Here is a 17,913-nt window from a genome sequence, read left to right as displayed (position 1 = left end):
TCCATAATTATTTTCCTTGGGTTGCAAACCTGTTAGAATTACATAAATTTGTCATAACAACACAATAGATTGGACCCCAAAGATGAGATTACCTTAGGAAATCTTACTGGAAGCATGAAAGATCACCCATGTCCCTACAGCAGTAGTTGATCCATTTAGTGCTGTCATTTTGTTCATAGCGAGTAGCAGGAGACAGTATCTGTCAACGTGGCTTGCGCTTTTATGACATACCAGGAATGGATTCAAGATACTCTGTGTCATATCAGCTATGATTCAATGTGCACAGTTCTCATCCAGGTTTGAGGTTTTTCAATTATGGGTGTTTGTTCACGACCCACCAGTCAGAGCTGAATCTTCACAATTTTTCCACAAGGGAGATGTGAAAATTTGTGTTCATTAGGCACCAAGAAGAAAACACAAACAGGCTGAACTCCAATAAGTAATGCATGTTTTTGTTTTCCTATTGCAAAATTGTTTAACCTTCCCGTTGAGCCCGAATGAACATGACCCAGTTATGCTCGCAGATGTCAAGTTCAGATTGTCTAATGCTGGTGAGTTGGCTCAGAAGGCGTTGATGAAGCTGAAGTAGGCGTTGAGGAAGCCAGTAGGGTCCTCCAGCTGGGATAATGGCTGATGTGTTCATCTAGAACCGACACAGTAGACCTCTGCACCAGTTTCCTGAAGGACAATGACAACATTGGGTTGGGACGGACAAGAGGCTTATTCATACAAAAGGAATACATGCGTTCTGTAACACCCAAATGAATAATGGGGGAATATATACAGAAAACCAAATACTTTGTCTATACTGTATAATACAGAATTTAAGCATTTGTCTCTGGGCTCTAATCAATCAGTTCCTGTTTAGCCGACATCCGCATAGTGGTGGAATTGCATTAGAGCTGTTCAAACACAACAGCTCCTAGCATTATACCTAAAGCGCACATTCCATGGCTGCACGGAGTTCAATTTAGAGAAATTCCATGCAGCCTTGTTTACAATTCCGAACACTGGAATGTGAAATCTAGCTACAGAGCCATTAGGCTGATAGAAATCCTTTTCTGTAATGATTTTCAATTTTAGCGACATTTCTATATAGCCAACACTTTCTCGTTCTGGTCAGTCATCTTCAATCGAGTCAGACGTGGGTTCAAATCTTCCCTTATGTGGTGCATTACATCAGTCTCTACAAATCCCACACAACTCACGGCCAATGGTGGTGCATTGTGTCTTGATTCACAAGTAAGGTTCGTCTCTTTTCCCTCTGATGCTTTGGATTGAATGTTGAGTAACTTTAAAGTTAAAAAATATATTTTTTATCGAAATCCTGCTGTGGCTGAGTGGAATTGTCACTGGTTTGCAGAGCAAGATAATGGTTGAAAGCCCGAGTGGTTCTGTAGCTAAGCTTATGGCCTCAATATATCCTCCTGTAGCATAGAGGCTATCAGAAGGCTACAGACCGACAGGTACAAAGAACATACTTGTTTTCGGCTTTTTCGGACTACAACCTTATGTTGAAGGAGACAAAGACGTCATGAAAGATGGTGGCATAAGAGAAAGCCGTCTGTCTCTCAGTGGAGAGGTTGTGGGCTCCAATCCAAGCAGAGTCCATGGGGAAAGACTTGGCAGGGACCGTAAGATATTCTGGGGTGGTAATTATCAGTGCGAAGCGTTGGTTGGACAAATGGTGAGAGAGTCAAAAGAAGGATCTATCCAGATGGGTCCAAAAGAAATGATCAAACCGGACCAGCTGAAACTTGACACGGACCAGTTCAAGTATGGTGGTGGAGGAAGGTAGCAACCGAGAGGGGAGAATTGAGTAGAGTTCAAGGCAAGCAGAAGCAAAGACTAAACAATATATTTTTTTAAGATTTAACCATGGTGTTTCTGGTGAATTATTGCATAACCATCTGCATTTATATCTCTGAATACAGGGACCATGCCCCCTCTTCTGTCCTCTTCGCTCCCCATCTCAGAGATGAAGGGTGGTCCTCTTCAATCCAGAGCCGGGACTGGGATTCCAACCAGCAAACTCATCTGTGTGAGGCAGGGAGCATCCACCAGCGCCACAGACCCCTTCACACTAACCAGGAAACACTTATTAAAAGGTAGACATCTGAAGAGAGTAGGTTCATGTTAAAAACAACATTGGATGGGATTTGATCCCATGACCATGGCGATGCAAGGCAGTGACAATTACTGTTGGTACGATAAACTGCTCTGACAAAGATGCATTTAACATTCAACACAACCTATGGACTGAGCTTTGAGGCCAAAAATACTTCTACAATATACTTTCTGTCTGTGTGTAGGGCTTGAATACCCTTTCTGGTATTTTTGCAGACATTAGAAGGAATGCACAGGCTTGTGCGCCAACAACAAGAGAAGAGGTACTACCTTATGTACCTTASGACAAAATAAAKGCTCGACACGCCATAGAAAGTGTATTTGTATTAAATTAATATCACGTTTTAGACGTCGAYGAAACATTAGATCCTATTTCAGTTGAATGCATTCAGTAGTACAACTGACTAGGTATCCCCTTTTCCCTTATTTGAGACAGGAAAAAACAGGAGGACATTGTGCCTTAGACACTCACCGTAAACACCCCCATCATGTGGTTGTACATGATACTGACAACTCTTCATATGGAAAGACAGCATTTACCATGCAAGCTCAACCCTAGCAAAACTATTGAATATTCCTCACTCACAAATGTAACTACCCAATGCAAGTGAATGGCAATTATCCAGTGCATGTGAATGAAACTCTCACTAACACCTTAAATAACAATGCATGTCAATTGGATAAGAGTATGGAAGAGGTGCACTTACTGGTAAAGGAAGATGAATTGGGGGTGAGGGTTGACTGGATCCAGGGGTCCATAGATCATATGAACTGAAAGACAAGGAGGAGAGAGATGACATGGAGGAGTGGGATTTTCTTTTTTTTTGCCTTCAATGACAGGTTAGTCAATTAGCATCTAACTAAATCCACATGCCTTCTCATAACAATCAAATGTTACAATGCATCTAGTGATGACACACCGAAACGCTTCGCGGTGAGATGTTGAACAGGATTCTATGGGGATGGGGCCCATGTGTAGTAGGAGGGAGGTGTGGATCACACCGATCACGCCACTACCAGCTAACCTTAATGGGGCACAGATGGCAATAAACTCCTGGGAGGTATTAGTCTGCGCTAAGTAGCTTAGCCTCACTGACTGACTCGCTGGTCACCTCATAGTCTAAACCAGAGGGGAGTTTTACCGCTTACATCACTGTACAACGGCATTCAGAACTTCAGTGTGTACTAACTGACATGGCACTGTAGCTTGTTTTTGTGCAGTTCATAGTAGGCACAAAACTACCTATTGCAGGAAATCAACAACAACAGATAGAACAGCAGTGATGGAGTTGAATGAATGACAGACAGTACATCGTTATCTTAAACATCAACAGATAGACAAACAGTGATGGAGTTGAATGAATGACAGACAGTACATCATTATCTTTAAAGCTTCCTGCCAATTGCCCTTCTGTCATTACAGTACCTTCAGAAAGGATTCACAGTCCTTGACTATTTACAAATTTTCTTGTGTTTCATAATGCGATTAAAATAGGTTTGTCATTTTTTGTCAACGAACTATCCAAAAATACTCTAATGTTAATGTGTGGTAATGGAAAGTAAACATATTCAACCCCCTGAGTCAATATATGCTATGATCACCTTTGGCAGTGATTACAGCTGTGAGTCTTGCTGGGTATGTCTAAGAGCTTTGCAAACCTGGATTGTACAATATTTGCCCATTTTTATTCTTTTAAAAATTCTTCAAGCTCTGTCAAGTTCGATGTTGATCATAGCTAGACAGCCATTTTCAAGTCTTGCCATAACTTTTCAAGTCGATTTAAGTCAAAACTGTAACTAGGCCACTCAGGAACATTCAATGTCATCTTGGTAAGTAACTCCAGTGTAGATTTGGCTTTGTGTTTTAGGTTATTGTCCTGCTGAAAGGTGGATGTATCTCCCAGTGTCTGTTAGAAAGCAGACTGAATCAGGTTTTCCTCTAGGATTTTGCCTGTACATAGCTCTATTCCATTTTTTTCATATCCTAAAAAACTCCCTTGTCGATGACAAGTATACCCATAACATGATGCAGACACCACCATGCTTGAAAATATAAAGAGTGGTACTCAGTGATGTGTTGGATTTAGCCCAAAAGTAATGCTTTGTATTCTGGACAAAAAGTTAATTTCTTTGCCACATCTTTTGCAGTATTACTTTAGTGTCTTATTGCAAACAGGATGCATTTTGAAATATTTTTATTCTTAACAGGCTTCCTTGTTTTCACGCTGTAATTTAGGTTAGCATGGTGGAGTAACTACAGTGTTTTTGATCCATACTCAGTTTTCACCTATCACAGCTATTTAACTCTAACTGGTTTAAAAATCCCCATTGGCCTCATGTTGAAATCCCTAAGCGGTTTCCTTCCTGTCCATCAACTGAGTTAGGAAGGAAGCCTGTATATTTGTAGTGACTGGGTGTACTGATACACCATCCAAAGTGTGATTAATAACTTCACCATGCTCAAAGGGGGTAATCAAAGTCTGCTTTTATCTACCAATAGGTTTTCCAATGCCTTCTTTGCAAGACATTGGAAAACCTCCCTGGCCGTTGTCGTTGAATTTGTGCTTGAAATTCACTGTTCGACTGAGGAACCTTACAGATAATTGTATGTGTGGTGTACAGAGACGGGGTAGTCACTCAAAAATCCTGTTACCACCATTATTGCACACAGAGTGATTCCATGCAACTTATTATCTGACTTGTTAAGCACATTGTTATCCTATACGTTATTTAGGCTTGTCATAACAAAGGGATTGGGGTAATGCGTGTAGATCAGTGACACAAAATCTACATTTAATCCAGGCTGTAACAACAAAATGTGGAAAAAGTCCAGGGGTGTGAATACTTTCTGAAGGCACAGTATATCACTCATCTATATGAGATTATATATATKTTTTGTTTTCATTCAGTTATCAAAGGTTCAATCATAACTTGAGACACTCTTGTGTAGCAGACTTCACATAAACCGGGCATTGATGTTTCAATCATTGCTCAGCAACTAGACAGACAGTACTCACCAGGGATGAAAGTAGAGGTGAGAGCACCAACCCATCTGTCTCGGTGCTCGTCCCTCTGGTTAATAAACTGCAGGATACTAGGAGGAGAAGGGATATGCAATCTTATTACCATCACTATTAATCACAGATCAATCAGTCCATCACTGTATAGGGAGAAATGGGGAACTAGCTTTATGTTAATAAATTCAATCAAAACAAAAGTACAAAGGCGTTGAACAGCATAATCTATGCAGGTGGAAACAATTCTCTGTTTATATACAGTATGTTAGAATTTAGATGGAAAATGTTGCAAATTTTTTCAGTGCAATTTGGTTTGATTGGGTTAAAATAATTTTTGAAATCAATTTCTTTCACCTATAACAATGTATCAAATAACACCAAATTTGACTAGCCATGTTAGTTTGAAATGAGTCAGAGATCTGTCTAGTGACTACTGGTCCCGTGTGGCTCAGTTGGTAAGCATGCACTTGCAATGCCAGGGTTGTGGGTTCATCCCACGGGGGACCAGGATGAATATGTATGAACTTCCAATTTGTAAGTCGCTCTGGATAAGAGCGTCTGCTAAATGACTTAAATGTAAATGTACTCTATTCCGTATGTATAGGTATTTGACTAGTGAGGTCTGAAAACAGTGTATGTACAGTACCTGTCCATGACCAGGTTCCCATCATTGAAGCGGACCCCTGTCCACATGTCCAAGAATCAGCGTCTGTGGGCTGGGTGTAAGACCAAACACGTCCCCAAGCCTGACACGAAACCAAGAGTAAACAGGGTAAATGCTACATCTTTACAGTACATGAAATATGTTCACTCAAACTCAGTTGAGTGCTGGTTAGGTAACGTTAATCCTCCATGTTTTTACTGTTTGTTTCGCCAGCTATGCTTTGCAGCGAATATAAATACCTTCATAACATTTAAATAAAATGTGTTCATCTATGAAACAGTAAAAATGGTTGAGGGTTTATAATTTAGCTGAATGGACATAACTAAAGCTGTACTACTTGTGCCTAGTTAACTTGACAACAATGTTCTTACTGTAAATGTCATTACGGTTACATGCACACATTAATGTGGTTATTGTGCATAGTCATTATATAATAGTTCGATTCAAACGTTTACATGCTTTGCAAGAATAACGATCTCTAATAATCATGTATACATGGACACGTCGGAAATCAGATTACCCGATGGCACTCTGACAAATGCCGAAAATCGCCAATCAAAATAAACGTTCTTCCACCGCGACCGCGTTATTTTTGGGAAGCATATTTGACATATAAAGCTTTATGTGAAAACTACTATGAAGCCGAAACCACAGAGACACGCCGTCAGAATTTGCGTGCGAGAGTAGAGTGCGTCAATTCACATACACAGCATCGCATATGCAATTTAATGGTCATTACATAACAAACAGTTGTATTTGTTATGTTCGCTATGTGCCCTTGTGAATTAATGTGTTCCTTTTGATTAACCTTATGTCCTACAGGAGCCACCGTACATGCCTAATCTAAACAGTTATGTTAGCTCACGAATGTGAGGAGTTGTTGCTCATACACCCGAGCAGATTTTAAAGAATTTATCTTGTCTCATTCGTTCTACACAACAGTATTCTCTCTTGAAATCAGAGTTCCTCGAGTTTCCCAGCCCTAGCCTGCCTAGCTAAGTTATATTCCTGTGATGGAAATCAACACAGGTAGGCATAACGTTAGTTTTCAAATATGCATTATTTGACACGGGCAGTTAAATGTAACACTATGGGTGTGTTCATAAATTCACTCTGGCTATCTACTTCGATTTCAGAGCGCTCTCGTCTGAGTGTACCAGAGCGCAGAATAATTGATGCATTTACAAACCCTCAACACCTATTGAATATGGCCGGTGCCAGTAAATCTCGGCAAAAAATGCGTAATTAAATTGTTGCCAGCATCACAGTCACCAATGCTCTGGATAACATGAAAACAGKCAAACCAGCTCTGCAAGGGCGAGTAAAATGGTCAGAGTGAGGTTCTCATTTTTGTCTGGAAGTAGCTAGCCAACGGCTTGGGTGCTTGACTGCCGTTGTGAGGTCAGAACGCTCGGATCAACCGTACTCCTCGGCCAGAGCGTCCAGTGTGCTCTGAATTTACGAACGCTCAGAGCGCACTGAGTGAATTTACGAATTTACGAACACAACGTAAATAGACACTTTGGGTGTGTTCGTAAATTCCATCTGGAGTGGCAGAGTGCATTCATAAACACAGGGTGTTGTCAGATTATAATAAACAAACATAACTTGTAACTTTAATACTGAGGTATGACTGTGCATYTAAAGGTAATGTATTTGACTGCAGATAATTCAAATTACACAATGAAAAAAGATATCAATGACTGAGCCCCTTGTTSTAACCCTGTTATAGCTTGAGCTCATGTGTCTCTTCTGTGTCCATGTTAAAGATTCAAGAGATGTGTACAGTAGGAGGAAACGTATACAGTATGTGAGAACACAGGCATGTACCCTTTAGAGAACACCATGTAGTTGGTGAGACGGGTCAGCACCGGAGAGAGGAAGCTGGAGTCCTTGAGGAGCTGTGTGGGAGACAGCATGGCGATGATCCAACAGAACAACAATAAGCAGTCATAATGCTCAGAGAACAGTCAGATAATCCAGYATATCCKCAGTAAATGTTGACTAACCTTCTGAAGGAATCTGGGATGGTGTGTTTCTGGGAATATGCCTGTTCAAGAAAAAGTTGTTTACTTACATTAAATATTTCATAACCAAACATGGCAAGTTAACAGTAAGACAAAGGCTATCAAAGCAATGTGTCACTTTGTCATGAAGTTGTTGACRYGTAATCTACTTTGTACACATGAAGTGGTCCTTGCTATGATCCTTGGGACMTTWAAAWMGMTWYMMMWYGGGMTTWWGGGGAACAATGAAAAAATGCAGTGGAACTGGCTTCGAGGTCCAGAGTTGAGTTTGAGGGGGTAAGAGTTTAGGGTAGGGACATCCCAAGGATTCCGMATAGCACTAACCCATAGGAAACTATTGTGGTATAGTGTGTATGACTCGGAGTAGAGGAATTTGTAAGAACAGAAAATCACTGATTTGAATGAGGGGTTAAACCAATGGTGAGCAACTCTGTGCAGGATTTAGTGGAAAAAAATATCGAATTGGGCTGCCTGTGTAAATGCAGTCTTAGTAAAAAAATRAATTATAATAATCGGACAAGACAGGTGAGTTTACACCAGCTGCCCATCGTTGTCTAATCAGGCTCTGATTGGTTACAGGTTGTCCGCTACAAAACATAAAAATACACAAGTCTTTTCTCCTCACTTCACCAGCACTGTTCATTGGGTATCATGGCTGCTAGTACTGGCTCAGGGTAAGATGGTGGCAAGAGCAATGTTACTTTCATCACATTGAGTATGTTGTTTAACGGTCAACCTCTGTCTGTAGGTGCCTCCTTGCTTTGCTGTTCATTGCTATCCTTATCAACAAGGTAAGAGCAACATTAAAGTACTGTTTGCTTGAATTGTTTTTGGAAGTCTTATCTGAAGTTAACATTTAGTTTGTTCCTTCCCCAGTTGATAGGACCATCTTTCTCCACCCTCTTTTGAGCGCGACACTGGCCGTCTATGAGCGCGACACTGTCGTCTATGAGCGCGACACTGGTCGTCTATGAGCGCGACACTGGTCGTCTATGAGCGCGACACTGGTCGTCTATGAGCGCGACACTGGTCGTCTAAGCGCGACACTGGCGTCTGAGCGCGACACTGGTCGTCTATGAGCGCGACACTGGCCGTCTATGAGCGCGACACTGGTCGTCTATGAGCGCGACACTGGTCGTCTATGAGCGCGACACTGGTCGTCTATGAGCGCGACACTGGTCCGTCTATGAGCGCGACACTGGTCGTCTATGAGCGCGACACTGGTCGTCTATGAGCGCGACACTGGCCGTCTATGAGCGCGACACTGGCCGTCTATGAGCGCGACACGGCGTTATAGCGCGACACTGGCGTCTATGAGCGCGACACTGGCCGTCTATGAGCGCGACACTGGTCGTCTATGAGCGCGACACTGGTCGTCTATGAGCGCGACACTGGTCGTCTATGAGCGCCGACCACTGGTCGTCTATGAGCGCGACACTGGTCGTCTATGAGCGCGACACTGGTCGTCTATGAGCGCGACACTGGTCGTCTATGAGCGCGACACTGGTCGTCTATGAGCGCGACACTGGTCGCCCGGTGAGTGCTTTCCAATTCCAGAGCCCGGTGAGGTGTCTTTCCGAATTCCAAGAGCCCGGTGAGGTGTCTTTCCAATTCCAGAGCCCGGTGAGGTGTCTTTCCAATTCCAGAGCCCGGTGAGGTGTTCTTTCCAATTCCAGAGCCCGGTGAGGTGTCTTTCCAGTTCCAGAGCCCGTGAGGTGTCTTTCCAATTCCAGAGCCCGGTGAGGTGTCTTTCCAATTCCAGAGCCCGGTGAGGTGTCTTTCCAATTCCAGAGCCCGGAGGTGTTCCAGTTCAGACCGGTGAGGTCTTTCCAATTCCAGAGCCCGTGGAGGTGTCTTTCCAATTCCAGAGCCCGGTGAGGTGTCTTTCCAGTTCCAGAGCCCGGTGAGGTGTCTTTCCAGTTCCAGAGCCCGGTAGGTTCTTTCCAGTTCCAGAGCCCGGTGAGGTTGTCTTTCCAGTTCCAGAGCCCGGTGAGGTGTCTTTCCAGTTTCCAGAGCCGTGAGGTGTCTTTCCAGTTCCAGAGCCTGGGGAGGTGTCTTTCCAGTTCCAGAGCCTGGGAGTGTCTTTCCAGTTCCAGAGCTGGGGAGGTGTCTTTCCAGTTCCAGAGCCTGGGGAGGTGTCTTTTCCAGGGTGGAGAAGACCCTTTACTGCACCATTGGTGCCCCGGCTCTATCAAGATTCCTTGGCATGAGCAGAACAACCAGGAACCAGCAGTCAGGTCTTTGATATCTTCTTGGTTTATGTTCATGATTTCTTAGTATTGACGCAACTTCATGAATAATCCGTTTTCTGTTTGGCTACAACCATGGTTCTTCCCAGGCTATAGGTGGTGTCTGGTTGGAGTCTTCCCAGGGTGTATTTGTCTGGGTACCATCGGTATGGTCACTACATGGCTACTAGGTAAGGTTGTTACATCTTTCTGAGTTGTTGCAGCTTTAACACTTATTTTTCTATTCCTGGCTAGCAGCTCTGTATTAACCTGGATCCTGATATAATTTGGCTATGATGCTCTACAACCTTGAATTAATGACTTTAAAATGTTTTTGTCTGGCTTGCTTTGTACATTTTACTTAAGTATGGTTTATGTTACCTGTAGCCAATCAGGGAAAAGGTCTGAAACTGTACTCTACCTCCATTGGACAAACAGAGGCTGTTGATGGTCAAGTGTCCAGTCCTGTTGTGGTCATCCTGTGAGATACAAAGATGGGGTCAGTTGGGAACAGCTCTATAGCATCCACCATATTTCACCTTCCTGTGTTGGGTAATGGAAGGGAAACACTAGACTATTGAGATGCAGCCCTATTATGTCAGAGTTTCCAGTGATGATGGTTCCTCCAGGATTGGCTTCCAAGCCCAACCTTGACCATTAGTATTGGAAATGCAAACTGACACACGCTCAGTGTTTAGGGGCAACTTCATTGTACTTCGTGCAGCAGTGCTGAGCTCACCTGTAGAGCAGTTCCAGGGCCACAGTGTCTCCATAGTCATGGGAGAGCAGGTTGAGCCTCTGCCCCGTCAGACCCAGGTAGGGACACCAACGCCTCACAACACTAGCCTGCTCAAAGATGGAGTAGCGGGGGGCCTCTGTCAGGGAGAAATGTCAGTATAGGTGAGCACCTTAGTAGAACAAAATGTGCATATTTCAATCATGTTTTTGTTCATGCAATTTCCTACTGGTCTACTTTCCTGTAGTGTATAGGTTAGCATTACTTGCCATTCCTCAGTTATGGCAATTGTTTGCTTGCTTTGTCATTACAGTTGGCACTGTTTGTGGTTAATATGTACGTCTCTCTCTCCCTGGTACATTTCCCTGGCATTCTAACCGATGCCTCAAAGGCCGTTTCGCCCACAATTCAAGTCTGTCATAGCCTGCGACTCACCGGTTTGTCACTGAAGCCAAAACCAAGAAAGTCCAGAGCAATGACCCGGTTAAAGCGCCGATTCAGGGCTCCCATATCTGTAAGACAGAAACACACCTGGCATTCAGACACCTGTCAGATACCTGGGTCATGTTCATAAGGCACAAAAAATGACATGAACCTGGGTACTACCTGAACTTGTCCAAAAAGGGATGCTTGTTTTCATGTCCGGTTGCAAAACAATTGCTACGGTGTGCCCTATTGAACATGGCTCTGTTGACAATATACCATCTGAGAGTGTGAATAAGAATTATCCAGCAAACCAATTGATCTGTGCATAACATTTTATAGATAAGCCTTTCTCTCATCAGCGTACCTTGTACCAGTCCAGGCTGGAGGTAGGGAAGCCATGGAGGAGAATGACCACATCAGAGCTGCCTACAGCACCATAGGTCTCTGGTAGAGGAAAAAGTAAAGCATACACATTGTTCATCACGTACCATGACCTGCTACACGCACCACGAAAATATGTTACATAGGTCAAAGTAAAGGGCTAAAACTGGTGCTTGGAACTTGCCATTGTAAAGTGCAAATGATGACTGATCTGAACATGGGCTCCAACTTCTAGCAGTCCAGACTGTTCACTGTACTGATGAAGGAGCCACTAGATGGCTACAGTAGTCTGCATCACTGCATGCATCTCAATAATGTAATGAGACGCTAATTAAAGCTCTGTTTCTTTATTTCGCCACATTCATGTGTGACAACTGGACAGGTGAAATAAATGCTTACTCCGCTCCTGTCAAATCAATGTGCTTTATTGGCATGACTTAACAAAGTACATATTGCCAAACGCTTACTTTAGAGATTTACAATATTAACATAATTAAAATAATATTGTCAACGTGACAACAGTAACAACAATAATAAAGTGTCAAAATAACCATACATTGAACAATAACAATGGCATAGAGGACATGTGCAGGTGTTGGTCTATCAGACACTGTCCCTCAACTATAGGCAGGCAGCAATGTAGTGCGCTGCCAACCCACAGCTCTCTGCGTCCTCCCCCAACAGGACGGGTAGCCTACTCTCATCAGAGAGGTCTTTGAAACCTTGAAGAAGGGTTTCAAATTTGGGGTAATTCCACTCAAATTGTTATATATTTTTGACATTTTGTCAGGAAATGCAGCTCTGTCTCGGGTTTTGCTGTGGTGCAGTGGTTGCACAGCCTTTCCTCTACAGGAGCCAGGTCCTGTGTACCCTTCTCAATGGCAAGGCTGTGCTCACTGAGCCTGTACTTTGTCAAGGTTTTCTAAGGTTTTGATCAGAAACCATGGTCAAATAGTTTGCTGCGGTGTACTGTCAATTTAGGGCCAGATAGCACTGCGTTTTGCTTTTGTGTTTCCCAATAAGTAATGTAGTTTTGACTGTTGTAATTTGGTTTATTCTGATTGGATGTTCTGGTCCTCAGCCCCAGGACCAGCTGGATGAGGGACTCTTGGCATTGCAGGGCTTGGAATAATATGAGAGGGGTCACTGTATTTTAGATGTTTCCAAAACTTAATTGCTCTTGTTTAGTTTGTATTATTAGTGGATATTGGCCTAATTCTGCCCTGCGTGCTGTTTGTAGTTTTCCTCTGAACATGTTGGTGAATCTTACAGAACTCTGCATTCAGGTTTCAATGGGGTGTTTGTCCCATTGGGGGAAATCTTGTTTTGCAAGTGGACCCCACACCTCGCTGCCATAAAGTGCAATTGGTTCAATGACACATTCAATTAGTCTTTAAAATCAGTACAGTGCACCACTATCAGGTATGTGCAGGGGCTAGGGAGATGGATTCATAAGCAAGTTCAATTTCAAATGTATGATGTTTGGACGTATTTAACCTGAATCAAATGAGAACACACCCTACCCTCCATCTTACTCTTACTGATGCCAAATCTTACCTCTGTAGAATATATTGTTGCTCCTGAAAGTGAAGAATGCTCCGGCAGAGCGCCAGGTCAGGAGGGCTGGAGACAGTTGGGGAGGGGATGTGCAGGTAGACTGCCAGCAGAGGAATGCACAGCAAGCCCACAAGAAGCCACCATTCCCTCATCTTTCCTTTGGTAGGAGGGCCGGTCTCGCATTCCGCACTCTGGCAGAAACACTGGGGTCACGTCACGACATTTCATTTAGGCTACTATCACCCTTTAACATGAATGGTCTACAAGTAACAGACCTATTGTGTGATCATTTTATGTGACACCCCGCTACTTACTGTCTATTCATACATTCTTGAAGCAACATAGTCGGCAAAACTAGACTTTGGAATATCGTCAAACTAGTGGGCTACATGTAAACGTCACGGTCTCCTTGCAACAATAGCGATACTATCATTATGTTTTAAAAAATAAATCATTAGCCTACCCTTTGGAATTTTTAATTCTTAACACTAAAATAACACTTTCGCCCCGGAGCACTGTCAGTGCTGTACCTACCTACAGCCGAGACGCGTTCTGTCATTCCTATGTGCTCAGTGCGTCCGGGTCACCTGGGTAGGTTTCGAACCTTGGCCCAGTGCACTGCATTAATGCAGGGTCGGGGAATTGTATTATTTTGTAGTGTCGCATGGAGAATTGCCAGGGTGCTGAGCGCTAAATCTTCAGGAGCCATCTGTCGGTGTGGATGTCCAATAAGCATGCCAATGATACATGCCACCTGTGTTTGAGGTTTTTGTATTCGTGCGCCCCGTTCCAAATGTCCACTTTCATGTAACAAACTATATACTGATTTGAATATGACTATTACAACAACAATTACACTAGGGAAGGCTACTCATAGCATGAATCAATGGAACAGTAGTCCAGAGGGAACGTAAGTTACCTTACTGATTATCAGTGCCATAATCAATATCACGGGCTGATTATTAAAATGAGACAAGGCGAATGTGGTATATATGATGATTAAATTATCCTATATTTTTCTTCTCATGCATGAGGAAATAACCTATCTGCAGCCATCCAGAGGACGAATTGTTAGTGGCGGGTTACTTGTTTCCGCGTATCTTTCAACCCCACCCAGACTCACCACTAGATGGCAGTGTAACACAACTGAAGCACTAAGCAGACATCTGACAGAATGGGTGTTGCACTATAAGCAGAATCATACTATTATTAAAAGGACAAGTATATTTATTATTTTTTACCAAATCTGCATTAGATGTAAACGACATGTTATCGAAGTTCCAATAACTTTTTTTTGTTGCAATTTCACTTCATTTTGAGAAACATATCCACCAGCGATAGACCTCATTCAGACGCAGGCGCACAGATAAACATGAAGGATCCAAAACCCAAATAAGTAATTTTGAAACGGCAAAGCTCTGTGATCCACGTCTTACACATCACACGTGAAAGTGTGTCATTGCAACCTTCATCAGCAACCTTCTATTCCATTTTGTGGATTTGAGCAATACTTTTCCATGTGCGCATGCACAGGCTATTATGAGCCATTTTCATCCAAATACAGATTAGGATTTTTTTTTTTAAGTCCTTAAGGTGGCCTGTTACGCATGATAAATGAAAAACATGGCTATATTTAGGCTAAATATCAATTTTTTTATTTTTAAAAACCATACACATTACTCGACAAGTTTCAAATGTAAATCCAATCACGATAATCATTTAAATTACTCAAGAAAAACAGACATGAAGTAGTTTTTATTTCCAAATGTTARGATAAAAAAATAATAATCCATAAAACAGATGGATAAACATTCATTCCCGTTATAGGAAGAATCTACWGAACAAAAACGTATGGATTCTTTTTTCTTCCCATTTTTGCAATTTCAAGCTGCTTTTTTTTGGTAAAAACAAGAAACTTCTTCCCAAAATATAATTGTCATTGAGCAACTACTGAACATATCCCTTTCCCCCCTCTCTCTTGGCCCCCTACACCCAGCTAAGATTGGGTGAGAGGTCTAAACAGGTGAGGGATTTAACAGTCAGAATCTGCACCCTGCTGCCAAAACAAAAACAACCCAACATAGCTGATAAGCTACTTCACAACATTAACAAATGTGTTAGTATTTTGACCACATGCCTATATAAAAGCCTAGTCTCTTATTTCATACCATTTGCCACCCTGAGAAAAATATTCCTACCAGAACCAATCACAACCCTTTTTAGTGAGTGCCCCACMCCGCCCCAAATGTTCCAATGTGTAATTTGTGTCAAACCCCAAAACTCTGGTTCAGTAGGTTGAAAGTTATCGTCTGCGTTTCCATAAAAATACAAAGGTACAATTTGTATGGTTGTCTGTATAAAAATGTTCCCAAGGGAGGTGTTATGAAACAAAGTACCCCTGTGCAGTTACCAGTGTATGCCTAGTCTTTTTAGTCTTAAAAAAATGTGTGTCAATTCTTTACTTTTTCCAGTATATCAGGTGTCAAAAATATTCTACAAACAAATCAAATGCAGCAACATTTATGACTGTAAAAGGAGTCTTATGGGGGGGGGGGGGATGATTTTTCAAATGTGAACAAACCATACATTGGGGGAAATGTAAGTTTTCATAAAACTAAATGAAAATAATTGAATGAAATATGAAAATAATCCACTTGCTTTTATTTTTTACCAATACAACATTTTACTACCTAAAGACCAAAAATGTGAAGTTAAAATGTTTTCTTAATTTATAGAATCCGTTTTCAATTCAACCCTTTTCTATGCCTGAGTAAACAAATGTCAATATTGTACATTGGCAGGGACTGAAGTTTCGCTGAGTGAAAAAAAAGACAAGAAAAAACAGAACTGATTCTCAATGTGATGACCAACTGACAAACTCCCTTTATGAACTCTTAAACGTGAAAAAACAAATATACTAGGGTTTTAATACCCCTCCCCTTAACCCACAATTAAATGAGAAACAGGACTTTTGAGCTTCCCTGTGAACGAGAAAAACGGAACATTGAAACTGCTAAAGCAATGAACGTAGTACATTTTATAGAAATGTGAATGGAGAGTCCCTGGGCGTTCTTACTCTTCTTTCTCCAGTTGAAACTCTCCACCCCCAATGGACCTCTTCGCTATACAGCCTTAGTGTTTTCTGTTTGGCTAGAAGATTTCTATTTATCTAAAAAATAGCAAAATAAAAATTGCAGGCAAAAATATTTCAGTTTCAATAGAAACACCCTTTTTTTTCCTGAAAATACACAGCAGTATCTGAAATAGTCCTCTTATTCAATGTTTTACTCTGTCGATTTTCTGCATCGTACGCAGGAAGCTTTTTCGTTCTACAAACAGAAAAAAAGTATCTACAAACTTTGTACAGACCTGCTTTTTCCAAAAACATAAAATAATTAAATTTAAAGCAATGGAGCAGAAAAAAAGTTTCTGAATGAGCAAGGGCCAAAGACAATAAATATCACCACCATTCAGATAAAGAGAAGCTAAAAGTCGTCTTTCATTTCTTACAGCTGATCTTCAAGCCAGGAGGAGGACCCCCCACATTAAAATAATATCAATTAAAAAAACAGGTCACTTTCAATCTGAGTCTATATTCACCCCTCTTGCACCGAGAACAACTTAAAAGTTATCAATGAGGGAGGGGTGGAGACAAAAGAAGCCCTCGCGTTGCCAGAGGGGTATTTTTAAGAACAAAAATAAATTCTAATTAAATAAAAAAATCAAAACCAAACCCTACATTCGAGAATGTTTGCTCGTTTCAGTCCAGCACAAGCTCYAAGCTTACAGAAGACTCTCCCTTCTACCCCTTCTTTCCTCTTCTCCTCTGCCATCGCTCCTCCTCCGAGGCGAGCTCCTCGTCGTGGGTAGAAAAGTGGCTGTGGTGGTAATAGTAGTGGCTGAGGGTTGGCTCAGAATCAGAGGGAGGTCTCCAGGCTGTGTAAGGGGCTCCCTGGGGCCGAGGGGGTCCCTGCTGCCTTGTTGCCCTCCACGTAGAGGTGGTTGTTGCCGCCGCTCTCCACTGCATTATTGTTCTGGTTGGGCGAGGGCGTCGGCGAGAGTGACGGGGAAGGAGGGGTAGGCGTGACGTTGCGGGGGGAMGCGGAGTTGCGCTTGGTGGGGGCATCGTCCTCGGCGTCGGTGTCGTCGATGAGGGGGATGGAGGGCTCCGAGTCCTCTATCCTGAACTCTGGGTGGGTCATGAAGTTGTGGATGGAGCTGCGTGACTCTGGCTTCTCCAGCCCCTCATAGGGGGACAGGGAGCTGCGGAATGCATTCACCACCCGAATCTGTTGGGTGAGGGAGGGTAAGGGGGACACAGTCAGTCTCAACATAGAATCATGCACACATATACATTTTGCATTTTCAATTGCAGTTGCAGTTCAAACCATGGACAAAATAAATAAATGGGTCAATTGCGGTGAGTTTGGGACGGGGTACATGAAAAAACACCAGTGATTTTGTTGTGAAATTCTCAACAAGACGTGCAAGTATGCAGTGAGGACTAGTCCRGGAGGCTAGAGTCAATCGGTGTGTCGTCAAACCCTGATCACTTTTGTTACCATCTTTCCTCGGACTGAGACTGAGCACTCAGTGGTGGAAGAAACCAGTCAAAAGTTAATGGGTCGTGGGACATATGTCTCTTACCGTCGGCTTTCACACCTCAAAACTCATCTCGGGATTCAACAAACCATTGAGGGGGGGGTGGTAGTAGTGAAAGTAGTAAAAAATATCACACAAAAAAAGTCCA

General features: G+C 42.5%; 1 protein-coding gene and 1 pseudogene across 1 annotated transcript; both read right to left on the bottom strand.

The window, feature by feature from the left end:
* Window positions 1-480: 480 nt before the first annotated feature.
* mest (mesoderm specific transcript) lies at window positions 481-13,690 on the bottom strand. The gene is given in 15 exon segments (XM_024143298.2): window positions 481-620; window positions 623-678; window positions 2,835-2,898; window positions 5,145-5,221; window positions 5,791-5,839; window positions 5,842-5,871; window positions 7,619-7,709; window positions 7,818-7,858; window positions 10,485-10,542; window positions 10,799-10,936; window positions 11,235-11,302; window positions 11,305-11,311; window positions 11,590-11,669; window positions 13,164-13,249; window positions 13,251-13,690. Coding segments are annotated over 15 exon segments (969 nt in total). The 5' UTR covers window positions 13,316-13,690; the 3' UTR covers window positions 481-561.
* A 1,213-nt stretch (window positions 13,691-14,903) lies between these two features.
* Window positions 14,904-17,913, bottom strand: part of LOC112076554 (plasma membrane calcium-transporting ATPase 1-like) — an 18,829-nt pseudogene continuing 15,819 nt past the window's right edge.

Source organism: Salvelinus sp. IW2-2015, unplaced genomic scaffold (assembly GCF_002910315.2).
Source record: "Salvelinus sp. IW2-2015 unplaced genomic scaffold, ASM291031v2 Un_scaffold3837, whole genome shotgun sequence".
NCBI classification, from domain to species: Eukaryota; Metazoa; Chordata; class Actinopteri; order Salmoniformes; family Salmonidae; genus Salvelinus; species Salvelinus sp. IW2-2015.
The sequence above is the reverse complement of the archived record's forward strand: the minus strand, read 5'-3'. Positions and strand labels throughout refer to the sequence as shown.